The 19,247-nt window shown below is 39.0% G+C and overlaps 1 protein-coding gene across 5 annotated transcripts in view; it reads left to right on the top strand.

Annotated features, from left to right (window-relative positions):
* FNIP2 (folliculin interacting protein 2) overlaps window positions 1–19,247 on the top strand; it is a 134,548-nt gene that overhangs the window by 49,254 nt on the left and 66,047 nt on the right. For all 5 annotated transcript variants that reach the window (XM_045464349.1, XM_045464364.1, XM_045464369.1 and 2 more), the window contains exon 2: window positions 18,492–18,618. In XM_045464349.1, the coding sequence (XP_045320305.1) occupies window positions 18,492–18,618 (127 nt within the window). The remainder of the gene's footprint in view (window positions 1–18,491; window positions 18,619–19,247) is intronic.

Raw genomic sequence — 19,247 nt, 5'->3', positions numbered from 1 at the left:
CCCCCCCCCCCAACTCTAACACCTTTTATAGGTTAAATCACCTCTTGAAGCATATGAATGTGAGGATTTTTTCCTTAACATTTTAAAAGCATTTTCTCTATATGCCTTCAGAGATAATTCATTCACTTGGTTCAACAATAAAAATATATATTTGAAATATATTTTTCCCACCTCATTATTCTTCCCCATGCCCTTTAGGTAATCGATTTTATTAGTTTTTTATAAATTCTTTTTTTTTCCATTTAAAAACCCATTTAGCATTTTCTTTTTCTTTTTTTTTTTCTTTCTTTTTAACTCCAGCATTCTCCCCTTTCTTGATTGCTCCATCTTGATCTTTGCTGAGTCCTCCTTTTCTCCCCACCCGTTAATGGTGGTGTGCTTGAAGGCTTAGTCCTGGACCTCTTCTCTACCCACACTCACTTTCCTTAGTGATCTCATTCAGCCTTTGGCTTGAAGTACCATCTGTTTGCCAACAACTCCCACATTTATAACTCTAGCCCAGACTTTTCCCCTGCCCTCCAGGTTTGTATATCCAACAACTTGTCCCACCTGCAGCTTTCTCTCTCTTGATGGCCGTAGTTATGACTCCTCTTTTTTTTTTTTTTTTTCCTTCCTTACACACTGTATCCAATCCATAGCAATTCCAGCGGGCTCTACCCTCAAATACTACCCCAAGTCTGACTACTTCTTTTTTTTTTTTTTTTTTTTTTTTTTTCAACGTTTATTTATTTTTGGGACAGAGAGAGACAGAGCATGAACGGGGGAGGGGCAGAGAGAGAGGGAGACACAGAATCGGAAACAGGCTCCAGGCTCTGAGCCATCAGCCCAGAGCCTGACGCGGGGCTCGAACTCACAGACCGCGAGATCGTGACCTGGCTGAAGTCGGACGCTTAACCGACTGCGCCACCCAGGTGCCCCCCAAGTCTGACTACTTCTTGCCACCTCCACTATTACAACCTGGTCTATGCCAATGTCCTCTCTCTTTTTATTTTTCATCATGGTGAGTATGCTATTTAATGCCTATTCAATCCATCCCGCCACCCACCTCCCCTCTGGTAACCATCAGTTTGTTGTCTATAGTTAGGAGTCTGTTCTTGGTTTGTCTGTCTTTCTCCTTTTTTCCTTTGCTTATTTGTGTTTCTTAAATTCCACATATAAGTGAGATCATGTGGTATTTGTCTTTCTCTGACTTATTTTGCTCAGCATTATTATACTTTCTATCTCTATCCATGTTGTTGCAAATGACAAGATTTCATTCTTTTTTATGGCCAAATAATATTCCATTGCATGTATATGTGTGTGTGTATATATGTATGTATGTATATATCATATCATATATTATATATATATGCATATATATATACACACACACATATATATGTGTATACACACACACATATATGTATATATACCCATACATCCTTGGGTGGGGTGTGTGTGTATATATATATGTGTGTGTGTGTGTGTGTGTGTGTATGTGTGTGTATAATATTATATATATAATATCATACCTTCTTAATCCATTCATCTATCTTGGGCTACTTCCATAGTTTGGCTATTGTAAATAATGCTGTAATAAACATAGGGATGCATGTATCCCTTTGAATTTGTATTTTTGTAATTTTGGTGTAAATCCTCAGTAGTGTAATTCTTTGATCATAGGATAGTTCTCTTTTTAATTTTTTGAGGAACCTTAAAGGGATTGAAGATTTCCCTCAAAGGGAAAAGGATTTTCATTTTATTATGAAATATTTCAACCATAAGGAAAATACAGAACATGGTATAATAACCATATGTGTACCCACAACCAAGTTTTGTTAAATCTTAACATTTTACCACTCTTGCTTCACATATATAATTAAAAACAAAAGATCTAAAACACGAGGGGAACAGATGTTGCTTCCTACATAGTCCTTACTGGGCCCAGTCTTCTCCCTTCTTCCTCCTTCCAGAGGTAACCACATTCTGAATATTTGCCTCTGCTATATTTTTAGTTTACTGGTTATAATGTATCCATAAATAATACTGGGTCACACATATTTAACATTATAGAATGAGTAGCATACTGTACATATTATTTTGAAGAATTGCATGTTTTTTGAAATTTATTCATATTCGTGTACCTCTAGTTCGGTAATTCTAAATTCCAGTATAGCATTCACAATTTATGTATCCATTAGTCTATTGATGAACATTTTAATTTTGTTTTTACAAACTATTTTACTGTTATAAACAATGTTGCAGTGAATAGTATTGCCCTTGTCTTTTTCTGCACATCTGTATGGATTTCCATAGGGTATATGCCCAAGAGTGGAATTGTTAGGTTTTACGATACGGGAATCTTTGGCTTTACTAGATATCCTTCAAAGCAGTTGCCTCAGCTTCTTTCCCAACACAGTGCATGAGTCTTCCCACTGCTCATCATCCTTGGGTGGGGTGGCGGTGGGGGGCCTGTACACAAAATGTATCTTGTTTCTTTTAAAACAGCTTTATTGAGATGATTCACATACCACACAATCCTCCCATCTAATGTGTATTTATACTTCAGTGGATTTTAGTGCATTCACTGAATTGTGCAGTCATCACCAAAATCAACTTCAGAACAGTCCATTACCCCCAGAAGAAACCCCACACAAAATTTAACTGTCATTCCACAATTCCCCAATCTCCCTACCTCCAGCTCTAGTCAGCCGCTAATTTGCTGTCTCTGTAAATTTGCCTATGCTAGACATTTTGTGTAAGTGAAATCATATAACATATGATTCTCTGTAGTTGATTTCTTTCACTTACCATGCTTTCAAGGTTCACTCCTGTTCTAGCATATATTAGTATCTCATCCCTTTTTATTGCCAAACAATACTCCATTGTATGGATGTGCCACATTGTGTTTATCCGATGATGGACATGTGGTTGCTTTCCACATTTTGGCTATCATGAATAATGCTGCATAAACATTCCTGTACATGTTTTTTTTTTTAATGTTTATTTATTTTGAGAGAGCATGTGTGTGCGCCCTTGAGCACCAGAGAGAAAAAGTACAGAAGAGGGGCAGAGAGAGGGGGAGAGAGAGAATCCTAAGCAGTCTCCACACGGTCAGCACAGAGCCCAATGTGGGGCTTGATCTCATGAATGGTGAGATCATGAACTGAAATCAAGAGATGGACACTTAACTGCCTGAGCCACCCAGGCACAACCCCAAACCCCAAACCCCAGACATGTTTTTATGGACTTTTTTTTAGATGAAGAAATCCTGGATGCCAGGAACAATAGGCAGAGGTCACAGGTGTCCCCCTGGTGCAGGTGGGTGAGAAAGGAGCAGGGAGCCCTTTCTCCAGCTCACTTGGCTGCCATTGCTTGGAGCTTCCCCATCATCCTCACCTTCATGTGACAGGCATGGCAGCATGAGCACTTCCTAACCACTGCTTCAGCCTTTCCCTGTGAAGACTCATGGCCACTCACCTGCCTTTCTGTGGCCTTAGTAAGTGTTCCGGCCTCCAACAGCATCTTATTTCAACTACCGACTCCCAGACTGCTGGTCTCTCTCTCTAGGACAGCAATCCAGTATTGTCTTTTGGAAGGCTTGTCTTCCCTGCCCAACCAGAGAGAGCATTTTCAGGCAAATTTGTCAACTATCTGGGCCATATAATTTAAAAACCAGTCTTTGAAGGTGCTGGCCAAGCTCCTGGCCTTGTTTTGTCTGCTTCATCCCCATGCCTCTATAACCAGGAGTAGACTATAAAATCTGGAAATCTCTTAGAACCAATTGAAGAAAAAACTACTTCTGATAGACTAATCAGGCTTTTTACCTGGGAGACCAGAGTATTCTTGTGAATTTTGCCTTCAAAGGTCAGAACTATTCTTCCCTTTCCTACTTTTTAAAATTCGATTTAGGGGCACCTGGGTGGCTCAGTCGGTTAAGTTTCCAACTTTGGCTTGGGTCATGATCTTGCGGTCCATGAGTTTGAGCCCCACATTGGGCTCTGTGCTGACAACTCGGAGCCTGCAGCCTGATTCGGATTCTGTGTCTACCCCTTCCCCGCTCACACTCTGTCTCTGCTCTTTCTCAAAAATAAATAAACATTAAAAAAATTTTTTTTTAGGGGCACCTGGGTGGCTCAGGCGGTTAAGTGTCTGAATTTGGCTCAGGTCATGATCTCGAGGTTCGTAAGTTCGATCCCCACGTCAGGCTCTTTGCTGACAGCTCAGAGCCTGGAGCCTGCTTGGGATTCTGTGTCTCCCTGTCTCTCTGCCCCTCACCCGCTCATGCTCTATCTCTCTTTCTCTCAAAAATAAACATTACAAATTTAAAAACTTTTTAAAATAAAATTCAATTTTTATAAACTAAATTTTTAAGTGTTTCTTTTATGTAGAAATCAGCAAAAACAAATCTGTATTCTTCCTTCTTATACAAAAGGTAGCATGTTCTTTTTGCTGTTTGAACTTTCAGTATAATTTGGAGATCTTACAGGCATTGCTGTCATACTTGCACACTCTTTACAGTAGCTGCTTGGTATTTTGTTGCGTGAATTTGACATAAATGATATTATTTACCCCTACCAATGTCTTCTCCAGTTGTTTCCAGTCTTCTGCTCTTAGCAAACATGCTGCAAAGATATATGTATCTATGTACATACATATATATGTATGTGTGTATGTACATAGATTCACATAGATATATGTATGTATGTCTGTATATGTGCGTATACATATGTGTATGTATGTACACATATATATGTACACACACACATACATGTTTAGATCTGTTTAGTTCCAGAAATAGAATTGGTGGGTCCAGGGTTAAAAATACTTGTAATTCTGATATCTATGACAGTTTACTCTCCTGCCCCCACCATGTAGTTCTACTTTTTTGTGCCTCTGCTCGTATTAATCGCATAGGGTGTCTAACTTTTGGAATTTTGCCAATCTGATAGGTGTATGAATTTAATTTGCTTTTCTCTAAGAGTAAGATTTAACATCTTTTCATATATTTAAAAATCATCTTAATATTTTTTCTATGAACTATCTGTATACATTGCCCAGTTTCCTATTGGTTTGTGAGCCCTTTTCTTCATTGGTTTCTGGTCCTTTTTATAGTAGGGGGATTAATCTTTTGTCTGTGATATGAGCTACTAATTTTTGGTGAACTTCCTTTGATAGCTGTTTTTGTTTTTGTACATAGTTGAGGTAATTCATACTGTATACATAATTCTGTGTTCTGCTTTTCAGTCTTAACATTATATCACAAATATTCTTATTTTTCAAATGTAACAGGTTTTTATACTTCAGAAAGAAATGCAGAGGGATGTCCTGGAATGTAAAGGATGTTACCCTGACTTGTTTCCTACTAATATTAAGGTGATAACATAGCAGAGTTGGAACAACACAGAATCTGGAATCAGGAAACATTGGTTTGTGTCCTGTCTTTGCCACTTACTGGTTACAACTTTTTTTTTTTTTTTTTTTTTTAATTTTGAGAGAGAGAATCTAAGCAGGGGAGAAAAAGAGAGAGAGAGAGAGAACACGCAAGTTCGCCCTGGGAAGAGGCAGAGAGAGAGAAAGAGAATCCCAAGCAGGCTTTGCGCTGTCAGGGTGGAGCCCGATGCAGGGCTCGAACTCATGAACCGTGAGATCATGACCTGAGCTGAAACCAAGAGGCCAACACCCAACCAGCTGAGCTACCCAGGCGCTCCTGGTTATAACTTTTTAAAAGTCTCCTAATTTCTATGTAAAACATGTAATACACGCTCTCACGGGACTTTTGTGAAGATTACTTCAGGTGAATTCTGTAAAGTGTTTGGCAAACTCTAAAATGTTAGCTAATTATTTGTGCATGTGCTGTGTGGCTCTCATCACCAGAGCCTATATCCAGACGTCAGACTTTCTGGAAGTTGTGTCTTTAGGCTCTGTGAGATTGTGCAGTAAAAAAAGGTCAGCTATTTAATATGATAGAAATCAATTTGATACAGTACTAGAGCAGTAATAACAAACTCAGAGGCTATATATAAATAGGTTTAATAAATGAGAAGAGGGGTTACTTTTTAGAGAGAAACTTGTCCTGTCCTTGGGGAAGCCGGGGATGAAGAAGGGCAAGACAATGTGGTATATGAATACTGACAAGCTCAATAAATGTCATTGTATGAAGCCAAACTACATATTTGAAACTGAATCTAAATGCCTTGAATTCATTAAGGTGGTTTCCCTGTGGGAGTTCACCCACTGCCTCATGCTTCAGCTACCAAGAAGCTTTTTAAAGCAAACAGTAATTAAGGTTGTTTGTCTTAAGGCAATAATACAATCTTTGATGGGTTAAAAAAAATAGAATGTTTCTATTGTATTCCTCAGTTTCATGACTTATTTTATTTTTAATTTTTCAAGAAGTAGTATAGTCCTATGGTTAAATATTCAAAAGGTACAAAGTCTCAGTGAGTACTTACAGCACACTTACTGTGTGCCTGGCTCTTTGTTAATCCTCAAACACTTATGAGGTAGGCATTTTGCAGATGAGATACTGAGGGACAACGAGGTTAGGTAACTTCCCAAAGTCACGAACTAGAAAGAGGCAGAGTGAGGATTTGAGCCCAGGCCACCTGGCTCCAGGGTCTATATTCTATGCTGTTTTAACAGATGTGTATTAAATAGTTTTAGACACAACCAGTCTTACAACTCATTATTTATCTTTCTAGAGATACTCTATGTACATATAGTATAATCCAGAGTTTTTCCTACATTTTTTCCTTTTTTAAAAAAAAATACATATGAGAGCATTCTATACACAATGTTTTGTACTTCTTTCTTCCTATTAAGATGATATCCTAGCTTATTATAGAATCATAAGGATCTTCCTCATTTGTTATTGTATCTGTATAGTACTCCATTGTATGGATGGACCATAGTTTAACAGTCTTGTGTTGATGGTTGTTTCCAGTCCTTTGCTATTCCAAACAGTGCTACAGTGAAAACCTTTTTGTACATAATCATTTTGAACTTTTGCAAATTGATCTGTAGGATTAATGCCTACAAGTGGAATTGCTGGGTCAAAGAGTATGTGTGTTTGCACCCATGTTGTTCTTCCCCCTCTCCCTCAACCCTCTTATTTTGGTTCTGCCCTCTGCCCCATGGCCCGGCCCTGCACTGCTGCCCTCTGACCATTCCACACGTGCTCGCCTGTACCCATCTCTTTTAGAGCTAGTATTTTACAAACAAAGATAGGTACAGTTTCTGTTGATTTTGGCTTTCTCATTTTGCAAACAAAAGACCTTATGGAGATAACAATGATTTAGACCTTGGGAATCTTCTAGGAAAATAGTATTATTATGTTATCTGTGTAAAATTTAAATGGATCTAGAATTAATGTATAAGCCAGTGTCTTGAATATTTATCTGTGATTAGCATATAAGTTCCGTGGGTGGGTGGAGAAGGTGGGGAAACCTTACTTCAAAGAAGATATGAAATCATGTTGATGGCAAGTTAGCTTTCAGCAGGGCCAGTATGCATTTCGGTAATCCTAAAATATAGTAACGAATGTTGACTGTTTGGGTTATGCTGACAAGAGTGTGAAAGAATTAGCTCAGTGAATATTAAAATTAAAGCATGCATGGAGATGTACAGTGTACAGCAAAGCTTTTTTTTTAAGTTTTTTTAATGTTTATTTATTTTTGAGAGAGTGAGACAGAGCATGAGCAGGCGAGGGCCAGAGAGAGGGAGACACAGAATCAGAAGCAAGCTCCAGGCTCTGAGCTGTCAGCACAGAGCCCGACGCAGGGCTCGAACCATGGACTGTGAGAACATGACCTGAGCCGAAGTCGTATGCCCAACTGACTGAGCCACCCAGGTGTCCCAAAGTTTTTTTTTTTTTTTTTTTAATCTATACACCCAGCATGGGTCTTGAACTCGTAACTCTGAGATTGAGTCACATGCTCTTGTGACTGAGCCAGCCAAGCACCCCCCACCTTTTTTTTAAATATAGGTAGCTTCCAGTTTATAGATACCAGAAAAGAATGAGTAGTGCTCTTTTATGAATTCAAGAAATTATTTTGGAAAATATGGTCCATATTTAGAGATTCTGTGAGTTTTTAAAGGGCAGAAAGAGAAAAACCTATTAATAGCAACAATAAAATCTGGCAAAGCTAGCCAGGGGTGGAATTCTGGTTGGCATAGTCACCTGCCTACTCAGTGACCCTCTTGCCTCAAAAGAACTTGTGCTTTTCCTCTGCAGATTTTGTTAGCATCTTTTGAAAATTCTATCAGTTAAAGATGCATTTATATTAAGAAACATGTTTGTCAAAGTATAGAGTATATCTAGAAGGGTTAAAGGATGCTGTGCAGTAATGTGGATTAATTAAGATTGCTTTCCTCTTAGTACTTGGCTGGGGTCATCTATTCCAAATTATACTGTGCACATACTTTATAGATGATTTGGAATTTTAGTGTGTTAGAGTTGGAAGAATGAGACCTTGAGAGGTGATTTTAGCCCCAACCCATCATTTTTATAGGGGAAGAAACACTGGACTAAGAGATGAAGCAGTGTGACCAGGATTGAACTGTCGATCTTGCCTAGAACTCAGGCATTCTGATGCCCAGTACAGTGCTTTGCAGTTTTGTGGATGCCCATGGTGGCCCCAGGGCAGTGGGGGTGTGGGGCATGGTGACTTGAGGGCCACACATAAACTTTACCTATTTCAGAGTCTTACCTGACATGACCCTGAACTCAGGAAAAAAGGAAGGAATTCTGTCTTTTCCTCCTCTGTACTTCATAGTTCCCTGTTCATAGCATCCAAACCTCAGGCTATATTGTGACTTATAATGTTTTGTTATTGCTGTGTGAACTCATTATATGAAGATTTACGTGGTTTTAGCTTGTGACCCTTACAACCATTTATAGCCTTATTTCAGGGGGAGGGAGAAACAAGTTCTGAGTTACAACCTACTTACACATAAACTTGATTGTCATCTTTGTTATGGATCAGTTATATTTGGAATAATGTTGGTTGGACTGAATGTTAGTTATTCCAGTCTTTTGACCTTCCTTAAGACATAGTAAGTATTGCATTGGTCAACAATCTCTTATCCTACAATTCTAAAGTCCTAAAATCTCTGAAAAGATTTTTAGAATTAACCTGAACTATTGTGAAGCTATGTATAGTTTCTGTCTAATCCGTTCAGCATAAATATTCATAACTTGGCCTGGTGTTACATTTGTTTGATTTGGGGATTTGGTTATACCTTGAACCCTGGAGGAGGTATTACATAATACCTTCTTTCTAAAGTATAAAAAATTCTGAATTCTTAAATACCTGGCCGCAAAGATCTCAGTGAAAAGATTGTGTATCTGAACTTATCTTTGATTTATGCTTTACAGTTTTAAGAGTACTTTCATACTTAGTCTTTGTTTTTCCCAACAACCTTGGGAGAGTTAGATAAGGCACATAGATACACTTTGGGAAAGCTAAGCCCTGGATAAGTGCTTTCCTAAAGTCACCTGACTTGAAAGTTGCAGAGCTAGAATTAGAAGCTCTGTTTACCCTGGTTAATACTAATCCATGTCCCAAGCATCACATCCTTTGTGACTTGCACCCATCTCTTTCCCCTACAATGTGGATTCGATCTCTTTGTCCTGTAAGTTCTACAAGACATATGGACATTAATCTCAGTATCTGTGACAGTGTAGTTTACTTAAGTGTTTGTATGTTGGCCTTCCCATAGCAAATTGTAAGAATTTTGAGGTGGAAACTGGATCTAGTTAATTTCTATTCCTGGTATATCTTTCATGGTACCTGGGTCAAGCCAGGTCCTAAAATTGCATGGAAGGAGGGGCACCTAGATGGCTCAGTTGGTTAAGCGTCTAGCTCTTGATTTCTGCTCTGGTCATGATCTTATGGTTTGTGGGATCGAGTCTAGCATCAGGCTCTGCACTTGGGATTCTCTCTCTCCCTTGCTCTATGCCCCTCCCCAACTCTTGCTCACCTGCTCTCTCTCAAAATAAATGAACTTCAAAAAAGAGTTTTTAAAAATAATAAAAATAAAAAAATAAAATGGCGTGGAAGGAACGAATGCAGCAGTGTGCTTTAGGACTCTTGTTACTAACAGTGCTCTTTGTACGTCATGCTGCTGATTATAGGGATTTATTCTTTCCCCACATTTCTTCTACAAAAGGAGTAAAGGATTTACATATCACCTACTTTGTTAAAGACAAAGTTGTAGCCAATATCCAGTATAAATTTTTTTGGTAAAATAACAATGGGATACATTTAACTGGAATCATTTTTAAATTATATCTTTAGGCTAGCTTTATGTATAAAAGTTTCTGATAAGAATTGGAGTCTTTAAGTACTTTTCTTACTATACTGTTGACCACAGAACAGAAATTCAGTGGTGAGTTTTTATGTAGTTACTCTGCAAGTAAACTTGGCAAGTTTTACAGCAAAGACAGTTTCACTGTAAAATAGGAACATCAATTAATTTCCAAATTACCTTTCCTGTTTGCTTTCTTTCTGAGAGTAGTAACCCAGACCAAAAAAAAAACAAAACAAAGCAGAATTCCAAATTTGTTACTGCCATTATTTACATAATTTTTTTTCTTGAAATAATTAGTGTGGTACTGAGTGGGGAATAATGTACATTTGTGCTGATAGGGTGAACTCTGTTGCCATCTCAAACACAATTTCCCCTTTTCTCCACTTCTAGTTTTCCTTTATTTTTAGGTAAGAGTCATTAGGACTTCCTCCCTACTCTTTTTCCCCAAAATTTATTTATTTTGAGAAAGAGAGATCAAGTGTGAACATAAGCACGGGAGGGGCAGAGAGACAAGAAGACAATCCCAAATAGGCTCCATGCTGTCAATGCAGAGCCCAATGTGGAGCTTGAGCTTATGAACTGTGAGATCATGACCTGAGCCGAAATAAAGAGTTGGAGGCTAGGGCACCTGGGTGGCTCAGTCTGTTACGCATCTGACTTTGGCTCAGGTCATGATTTCGCAGTTCGTGGGTTCAAGCCCTGTGTGTGGCTCTGTGCTGACAGCTCAGAGCCTGGAGCCTGCTTCAGATTCTGGGTCTCCCTTTCTCTTCCCCCTCCCCCACTCACACCCCATCTCTCTCTCTCTCTCAAAAAATGAATAAACATTAAAAATATATATTTTTTAAGTTTGATGCTTAACAGACTGAACCACCTAGGCACCCCCTTCCTCACTATTCTTGAGCAAACCTTTCTAGACGGTTTCTGTTTGATTTTAGAAACTTTTTTTGAGAAAGAGAAGAGGAGCAGTGAGAGTTGGTAGAAGAAACACAGAATAGGGCTTAAGAGTAAAATATCGTCATAAATACAGTAAAAGTTTCATCAGAGCAGGAATTATGATTTGTTCACAGCTGTATCCCAGTGGTTGGAAGAGTGCAAGCACCCAGTAGGCATGTGGGAGCTACTTGTTAAATGGGTGGTTTTTGCCATTTTCTGTTGTGATTGTTATTGTTGATTTTTTTGTTTAATTTTACTTTTTCTTGGACCACTTAAATTTCTCTATCATATTTTATTTATTCATTTATTGACTTTAAATGTTTATTCATTTTTGAGAAAGTGTGAGTAGGGGAAGGGCAGAGAGAGAGGAGGATAGAGAATCTGAAGTGGGCTTTGTGCTAACAATAGAGAGCCCGATGTAGGACTCGAGTTCATGAACTCTGAGATCACCACCTAAGCTAAAGCCAGCCGCTCAACCAGCTGAGCCACCCAGGTGCCCCCTACCTTTTTTTTTTTTTAATTTTATTTTTAATTTTTAAAAATTTACATCCAAATTAGCATATAGTGCAACAATGATTTCAGGAGTAGATTCCTTAATGTCCCTTACCCATTTAGCCCATCCCCCCTCCCACAACCCCTCCAGTAACCCTCTGTTTGTTCTCCATATTTATGAGTCTCTTCTGTTTTGTCCCCTTCCCTGTTTTTATATTATTTTTGTTTCCCTTCCCTTATGTTCATCTGTTTTGTCTCTTAAAATCCTCATATGAGTGAAGTCATAGGATTTTTGTCTTTCTCTGACTAATTTCACTTAGCATACTACCCTCCGGTTCTATCCACGTAGTTGCAAATGGCAAGATTTCATTCTTTTTGATTGCTGAGTAATACTCCATTGTGTGTGTGTGTGTGTATGTATGTATGTATATATATATATATATATATACCGCGTCTTCTTTATCCATTCATCCCTTGATGGACATTTGGGCTCTTTCCATACTTTGGCTATTGTTGATAGTGCTGCTATAAACATGGGGGTGCATGTGTCCCTTTGAAACAGCACACCTGTATCCCTTGGATAAATGCCTAGTAGTGCAATTGCTGGGTCGTAGGGTAGTTCTATTTTTAGTTTTTTGAGGAATCTCCAGACTGTTTTCCAGAATGGCTGCACCAGCTTGCATTCCCACCTACCTGACTTTTTAAATATTCACATTCTTAGATCACAGGACTGCCCTCTAAACTCTTCCTGTGAACTTGTTGTTGACTATATAAGGGTTATTTCCTTGCATGAGAGCAAAAGGGAAAACATTTTTGAAGTATTCGTCTTTCATAGATCATGTTTCAACATGGCTATACTTGAGCCCACTTCTAGCCCGACTCCTATAAAAGTTCAAAGGACCAGTCAAGTATGAACACTAGAATTGGTCTTGGAGGATGTTGGCAAATCATACAACTACTTGTCTCATCCTTATTAGCCATGACTCCTTGAAACCCTGGGTATGCAAGTCACTACCACCATTCCATTTGCTCTGAAAATGGCTTTGTCAAACAGCTTTAGTTCTCCTAAAACACAAGTCAGATGATGTCATTTCCCATCTCAGAAAGTTGGAATGGCACACCACTGCTTGTAGAAGCAAACATACATTCCTTGGCTTGACATTCAGGGTCCTCCACAAGTAGGCCTACACTGTCTTTCCAGTCTCATCTCGTGCATAATTCTGTAGTAGACATGTTTCAAGAAAGTAAGACTTCGACTTTGTACCATTTAACTTTTTGTATTTATGTCATGCCCTCATTCTGCAATGACTCTCTCCCCTGTTTATGTTACATGTGGAATCCTTGCCATTCTTCCTAACTTCATCAGTTCAGATATTGCTTCTTCTGGAAACTTTTCCTGTTGTTTTTTTCTTTCTATATTCTGCCTAACCCTTTTATTTTCATGTAGTTACCTATATGATTGTGTCTTGTAGATTTTAAATGCCTAGAGAATAAGGACTTACCCAGTTCTTATTTATTGTATCCCCCTGACTGCCAGGCTTCTTTGGCCTTCATTGGCTGGTAGCAGCATAACTCCACAATCTGTCCATCATCACCTTCCCTCTTTGTCTATGTCCAAATTTCCCTCCTCTCATGAAGACACTAATCACCCTCATCTAGTATGATTTCATCTTAACTTGATTACATCTGCAAAGATCTTCTTTCCAAACATGGTCATGTTGACACGTACTGTGAATTAGGAATCGAACATACCGTTTTGGGGGACACGATGAAACCCACAACACATGGTTTTATATATTTTATTTTATTTTATTTTATTTTATTTATTTAGAGAGAGAGAGAGTGGGAGTGGGAGAGAGGGGGAGAGAGAGTCTCAAGCAGGCTCTGTACTGCCAGTGCAGAGCCCGATGTGGAGGTCAAGTTCACAAAACTGTGAGATCATGACCTGAGTTGAAGTTGGATGTTCAACCGACTGAGCCACCCAGGTACTCCTGATTATATTTATTTTATTTTATTTTATTTTATTTTATTTTATTTTATTTTATTTTATTTTATTTTATTTATTTTTTTAATGTTTGTTTATTTTTGAGAGAGACAGAATGCGTGTGGATTGGGGCAGAGAGAGAGGGAGCCCCAGAATTTGAAGCAGGCTCCAGGCTCCAAGCTGTCAGCACAGAGCCTGATGCAGGGCTCGAACTCATGAGCTGTGAGATTAAGACCTGAGCCGAAGTCGGACACTCAGTCAACTGAGCCACTCAGGAGCCCCTGATTATATATATTTTAAAGAGAATTCTGTTTTCTGTACTTAAACTCGTTTGAACTATTGCTTGTCACCTTTCAGATAAGTAATGTAGACTTTGGTCACTTTCTTCCTGCTCTTGATTAGTAGTTACAGAAATAACAGCTGGTTTCAGTTCCAGCCGGCAGATGTTACCTTAAAACTGAAAAGGACCCTTTTCGTAAAACTGAAAAGGGTCCATCTAAGTCCTTTTGTTTAAATTTTACAGTAAGAAAAGGTAGATAAACCATCTTACTTTTTTGTGCCTCAGCTCAGATGGCCATGACCAGAGTAGATAAATAAAACCAGGGGCCTTACTTTCAACCAAGGCAAAGCAATGAGGTAGTTCTCATTAGAATAAATATCTCTTAAATAGATATTTTAAGGCAAAAGCCCACGGCTTATTTTTTTATACCTCTTTGAGTCATGCAAAGTTGCCCTTAGTAAAACACCAGGAACCATGGCTGTACTCACTGAAGCCCCACAATAACTTTGGTTGAATGTTGAAGTGAATGTGAACATGCAGAAAATGCATGTGGCATGTGATTATGACTCAGTGAAGCCCTGTGTTATGGAGGATCCCAGGGAAAAAAGCTGACAGTGCACTGGGAGATTTCCGCAGATTATCTCCTTTAATCTTCACACCAGGTCTTACAAGTACTGCTTGAGGGGGGACTTTCTTAAGGCTGTAACTCCAGTGGGAGGCAGACCTGAGATTTGATCCCAGGCCTGCCTTATTCTGAAGCACTCTTTTAATGTCCTTTGTCCTGCCTGTATTTTCTTCATCAAATTACTCAACTGTAATTTCCTCTACATTAGTATTAGTGATGAAATTATAATTAGGCATTAAATAAGGCAGTATTCATATGGAAGCTGGAGAGTGGAGTTTGCCTTATATAAAGCATACCTTTTGAAGGTATTTGGGTCAAAAAATTAGACAATCCAACGTATGTGCTTTCTGCCTCCTATCTTTTATTTCCATTCCTTTAAAATTGAAAAATAGCATGAAACATTTAATAAGGTGGTATGATCCTTATTAAATCTTAGCTCTTCTAGTCAGGCTGTCCTCAGTTTGGTATTTGAGTCAGGGTTACTCCTCAAAAATAAGGATTGAACAATTTGCTGTGTAAATTATAAAGCTATTTTGGCAAAGTGTAATTGTTAGGGCAAAACAGATGGAACAAGAAAAAAAGACAAATCCTCTTTGCTTTTTCATTTTTAATAACTTCAGCCTATGTACTATGTCTTAATAATTTCAGAGGTTTTTTTTTTTTTTTTTTTTTTTTTTTAAGATTCTTAAAAATGTTTTTTATTTATTTATTTGGGGGTGAGGGAAGGCCAGAGAGAGAATCCCAAGCAGACTCCCATGTTATTAGCACAGAGCCCTATGCCAGGCTCAATCTTACAAACCGTAATATCATGACCTGAGCTGAAATCTAGAGTGGGATGTTTAACCAACTGAGCCACCCGGGCGCCCCCAGATATTTTTGTTATGTAATCTCTGTACCCAACATAGTGCTCAAAGTTACAACCCCAAGATCAAAAGTTGCATGCTTTACCGACTGAGCCAACCAGGCGCCCCATAGAGGGTATTTTTAATGGCTTTATGTAATTTAAAAATTTAGTGGTTTGGGGCACAGTCTTCAAGACTTCTTGGTTGTAAGTGACAGAAAACTAACTCCAGGAATAGTGCTCACTCAGAAGCTGTTGGCTTCGATTGCCAACAGGAATCTGCCTCATCCCACTCCTTCCCTCTGCTTTCTTTCACCCTGACTTCATTTTCAGAGATAGGCTTTTACCTCATACTGGCAAAAATAGGCACCAGGGTTATCATTTCCTAGCTGAGCAGCTAAGTTGGGGGACTGGCTTTCATAACCTAGCTGGAGGTCGTGTGGTCATGTCTGATTAGCCAGGCCTACATCACAGACTGTCTCTGGACTGACAGTAGAAGAAAATGATTTCTAAAATAAACTTGCCATGTTGTTATCAAAACTGGGAGGAAGGGATGCTTGGGCATGATAACTCAGAATATAGGTTGTTAGAAGAAGGTACAACCAGAGCTTTATATTTTTTGGTGCTGGGATTTAAGAAAATTAATCTGCTACCCTGAAAGAACATATTCAATATTAACTACTATTGCCTGAAAAAGGAAAGAGCCAATAATGCACAGTTTGTGGCTGGTAAAAAAAAAAAAAATTGTACCATTAACAATTCTCTTAAGTAATTATTAACATTTTGGAGCACTTACTGTGTGTCAGCCTCTATGTGAAACACTTTACATATTTCATTTAATTCCTATAGCAGCCTTGTGAGGTTGACATTAATATTCTCATTGTGCTGATGAAAAAAAATGGAAACTCAAAGTATGGATTTGATCCAGATGTGTCTGATTTCATTGTAGTTGACTGTCTCTTAGTTTAAACAGTTTGCTTTTGTCAATCTATCTATGTGACTTCCTATCATCCATACCTTGGGGACTCCTCCTACTTCTCCAGCTTTCTCTAAGCAGGAGGCATTCCTTTTGTCTCCAGTACCCTCGCAGCCTACCGCTAACTCTTATTAGTTCTGCCCCTAATATCTGTTCTCTTTCCTCCACCTCTGTTGCTGTTCCTCTAACCTTCCTGATGAAGGGCCTGAACTCTGATAATAAATTCTCTTTGGCCTTCTTACCTCCAGTCTTAATCTCCCCACCCTTGTTTTCCTTAGAGGAACCAGGTTGAATTTTTAAAAAGTGTAGACTTGAGTTTATCAACCTTTGTACATCTTGGCTTCTCATTGCACTTAGGGCATGATCCTGACCCCTGCCTGTCTTCCCAGCCTACTCTCTTCCTACCCTGTTCTTCATTCTCACACCTTATCTCTTTAGCTCTTACTTCTTCAAGTCCTATTTAAAAATCACTTCTTAAATCCTCTGTCTGGTTGTTGTTGTTGTTTTATTAAGTAAGCTCTGCCCCCATCATGGGGCTTGAACTCACAACCCCAAGATCAAGAGTCACATGTTCTACCAACTGAACCAGCCAGGCACCACCTTTACTTCCTTAAATCCTTAGGGACTTCCCTGCTCTTCAGATCTGAAAATAAGAAACACTCATCATATCCTTTTCCTTTTTGCACTTATGACAATCTGTAGTTATACATTTATATCATTGTTGGCCCAGTATTCCCCACTAAACCATGTTCTCCACGAGGGCAGGGACCAATTCTATTTAGTTAACTTCTGAATGTCTAGCATCTGGACCACAGTGCCTGAAACATAGTAGGCACTCAAATATATGTTGACAGGATTAACAGACTAATAACTGAATATGTCCAAAGCAGTGCATTTTATATTTATTTTACTTTTTTAAAGTAAGCTGTATGCCCATCATGAGGCTTGAACATAGGACCGAGATCAAGAGTTGCACGCTCTATTGACTGAGCCAGCCTGGCGTCCCAAAGCAGTGCATTTTAAATGATTGCCCTTTTTTATAGTCCTCACATTCTGATTTCATTTATTACTCAAGAGCAAACTTATGTTTAGAGCAATTTTATCCCAGCAGCTTTTAATGTGAAGTTATAATTGACTTTATTAAGCAATTCATAAATGTGGCTACATCCCATCCAGCAAGTAGAGGGGCTCTCTGAAGAGTTGTACAAAATGGAAGGTTTTTACGGGGAGGATGGAACAAGGAGTTAATAGCAAGAGACAAGAAAGGATTGTTTCAGGCTAGATCATTTTCCCTTAGGGGGAAGGACAAGGGTCTTATCATGCAGATTACTTCATCTTCTTTTAGGCTAGGAGTAGGCCCATGTGACAGATTACCTCATGTTAGTCAGAAAATTCCTGATTGACTGGTTAAGACTATTTCTAGGGGAGGTCTAAACAGCAGTTAAGCCAGTCCTGGTTTGGTGACTTGGATTAAGTGACACCATACTGGGCCTGTGGTTTTCTTTTTAACAGGAGTAAGCTGTGCTTCCTCCATTGCTGATTGTTGTTAGCAATTCAGATTCTGTACAGTGATGCACTTGGTTTTCAAAACTTCTGTATCCAAGCCAGCTATAACAAAGTTCTAAAATTTAGGATATGTAATTCCACTCATTTTCACCTGAGCCTGGTGGGTGGGAGAGGAAGAGAGGAGAAGGCTCCACTCACTTGCTCCAAATGGTTCCCTGGCCAATAACACAGAAGCTGGAACATTCCTGTACCTCAGGTGTACCATTCCCAGAATCCAGGAATCCAAATTTAGCTTTCTGCACACATCCTTATGGTTTTTGGTTGCTATCTTTGCCCAAAGTGGCTTTGGAAGGAGAAACTTTCTCTCCAATGATTTATTGTTTACAGCAGTCTTCCAAACCTTTGCCATGGACAATGGCCCATTAGAGCCCACAGACAAGGCTGTCTGCCCTTGGTCAGAGGCACATAGGCATGTTGGCTGGGAATCTTAGCTCGCCATGACCATTCCAAGTGTTGTGGATTGTGGATAACATAACTTCTTTCTCTCTTTTTAATCCACAGTTGGTCATGTTCGGAGTTTGACCTGAATGAGATTCGCCTGATAGTTTACCAGGACTGTGAGAGAAGAGGAAGACAAGTCTTATTTGATTCTAAAGCGGTTCACAAGATTGAAGAGGTAGCAACTCAGGTATGAAATGCAGATTTGCTTTCATCTTTTTAATTTGTGCTTTTAACCACCTCTCTGAGCAGTCGTTTATTAGTTCATAATCTTCTCTTTGAGCTCTACTGTATGTGTCATTAAGGTTCAGAAGCAGCATAAACAAAGGCTCTCCGCCACCCCGTCCTGCCGCATTTGTATTCTTATTAATATGCCAGGTGAAACTTTTACCAGAGAGTCATGACAGATGCTCAGCAGTGTACTGTAAATATTACTAGAGGTAAATTTGCTGGTGAGTTGTAATTCAGTAGGATTTTGATGCCAAACATGTGCTATGTAATAGGAAAGCTGAGCACTCTAAAATTCAGAAAGTGTTAGCCTGAAGGGAAGTTAATAGATCCTTCTGTCTGGTTATTTCTCATAGATAGTAAGAGGTATTACATAGCACTGGGTTCAACAAGATTAAATAGCTTTTCTTACTATAGGGCTTCAGTATGCTAACATACACTGTCCTCTTCAAAAGGGAGTGTTTCTCAAACCCATTTGACCAAGGAAACTTTATTTACTTCCTTTTTTTAGTGCAAAGCAGGGGGAGGGGAAGGGGGAGTGTTGTGGGGTGGGGCACGGCAGGATCTGGGATGGGTTAAGTGAGGGCAGAG

This window comes from Leopardus geoffroyi, chromosome B1, assembly GCF_018350155.1.
Source record: "Leopardus geoffroyi isolate Oge1 chromosome B1, O.geoffroyi_Oge1_pat1.0, whole genome shotgun sequence".
Classification (NCBI taxonomy): Eukaryota; Metazoa; Chordata; class Mammalia; order Carnivora; family Felidae; genus Leopardus; species Leopardus geoffroyi.
Note: the sequence above shows the minus strand (reverse complement) of the source record. Positions and strands in the feature narration are given on the sequence as shown.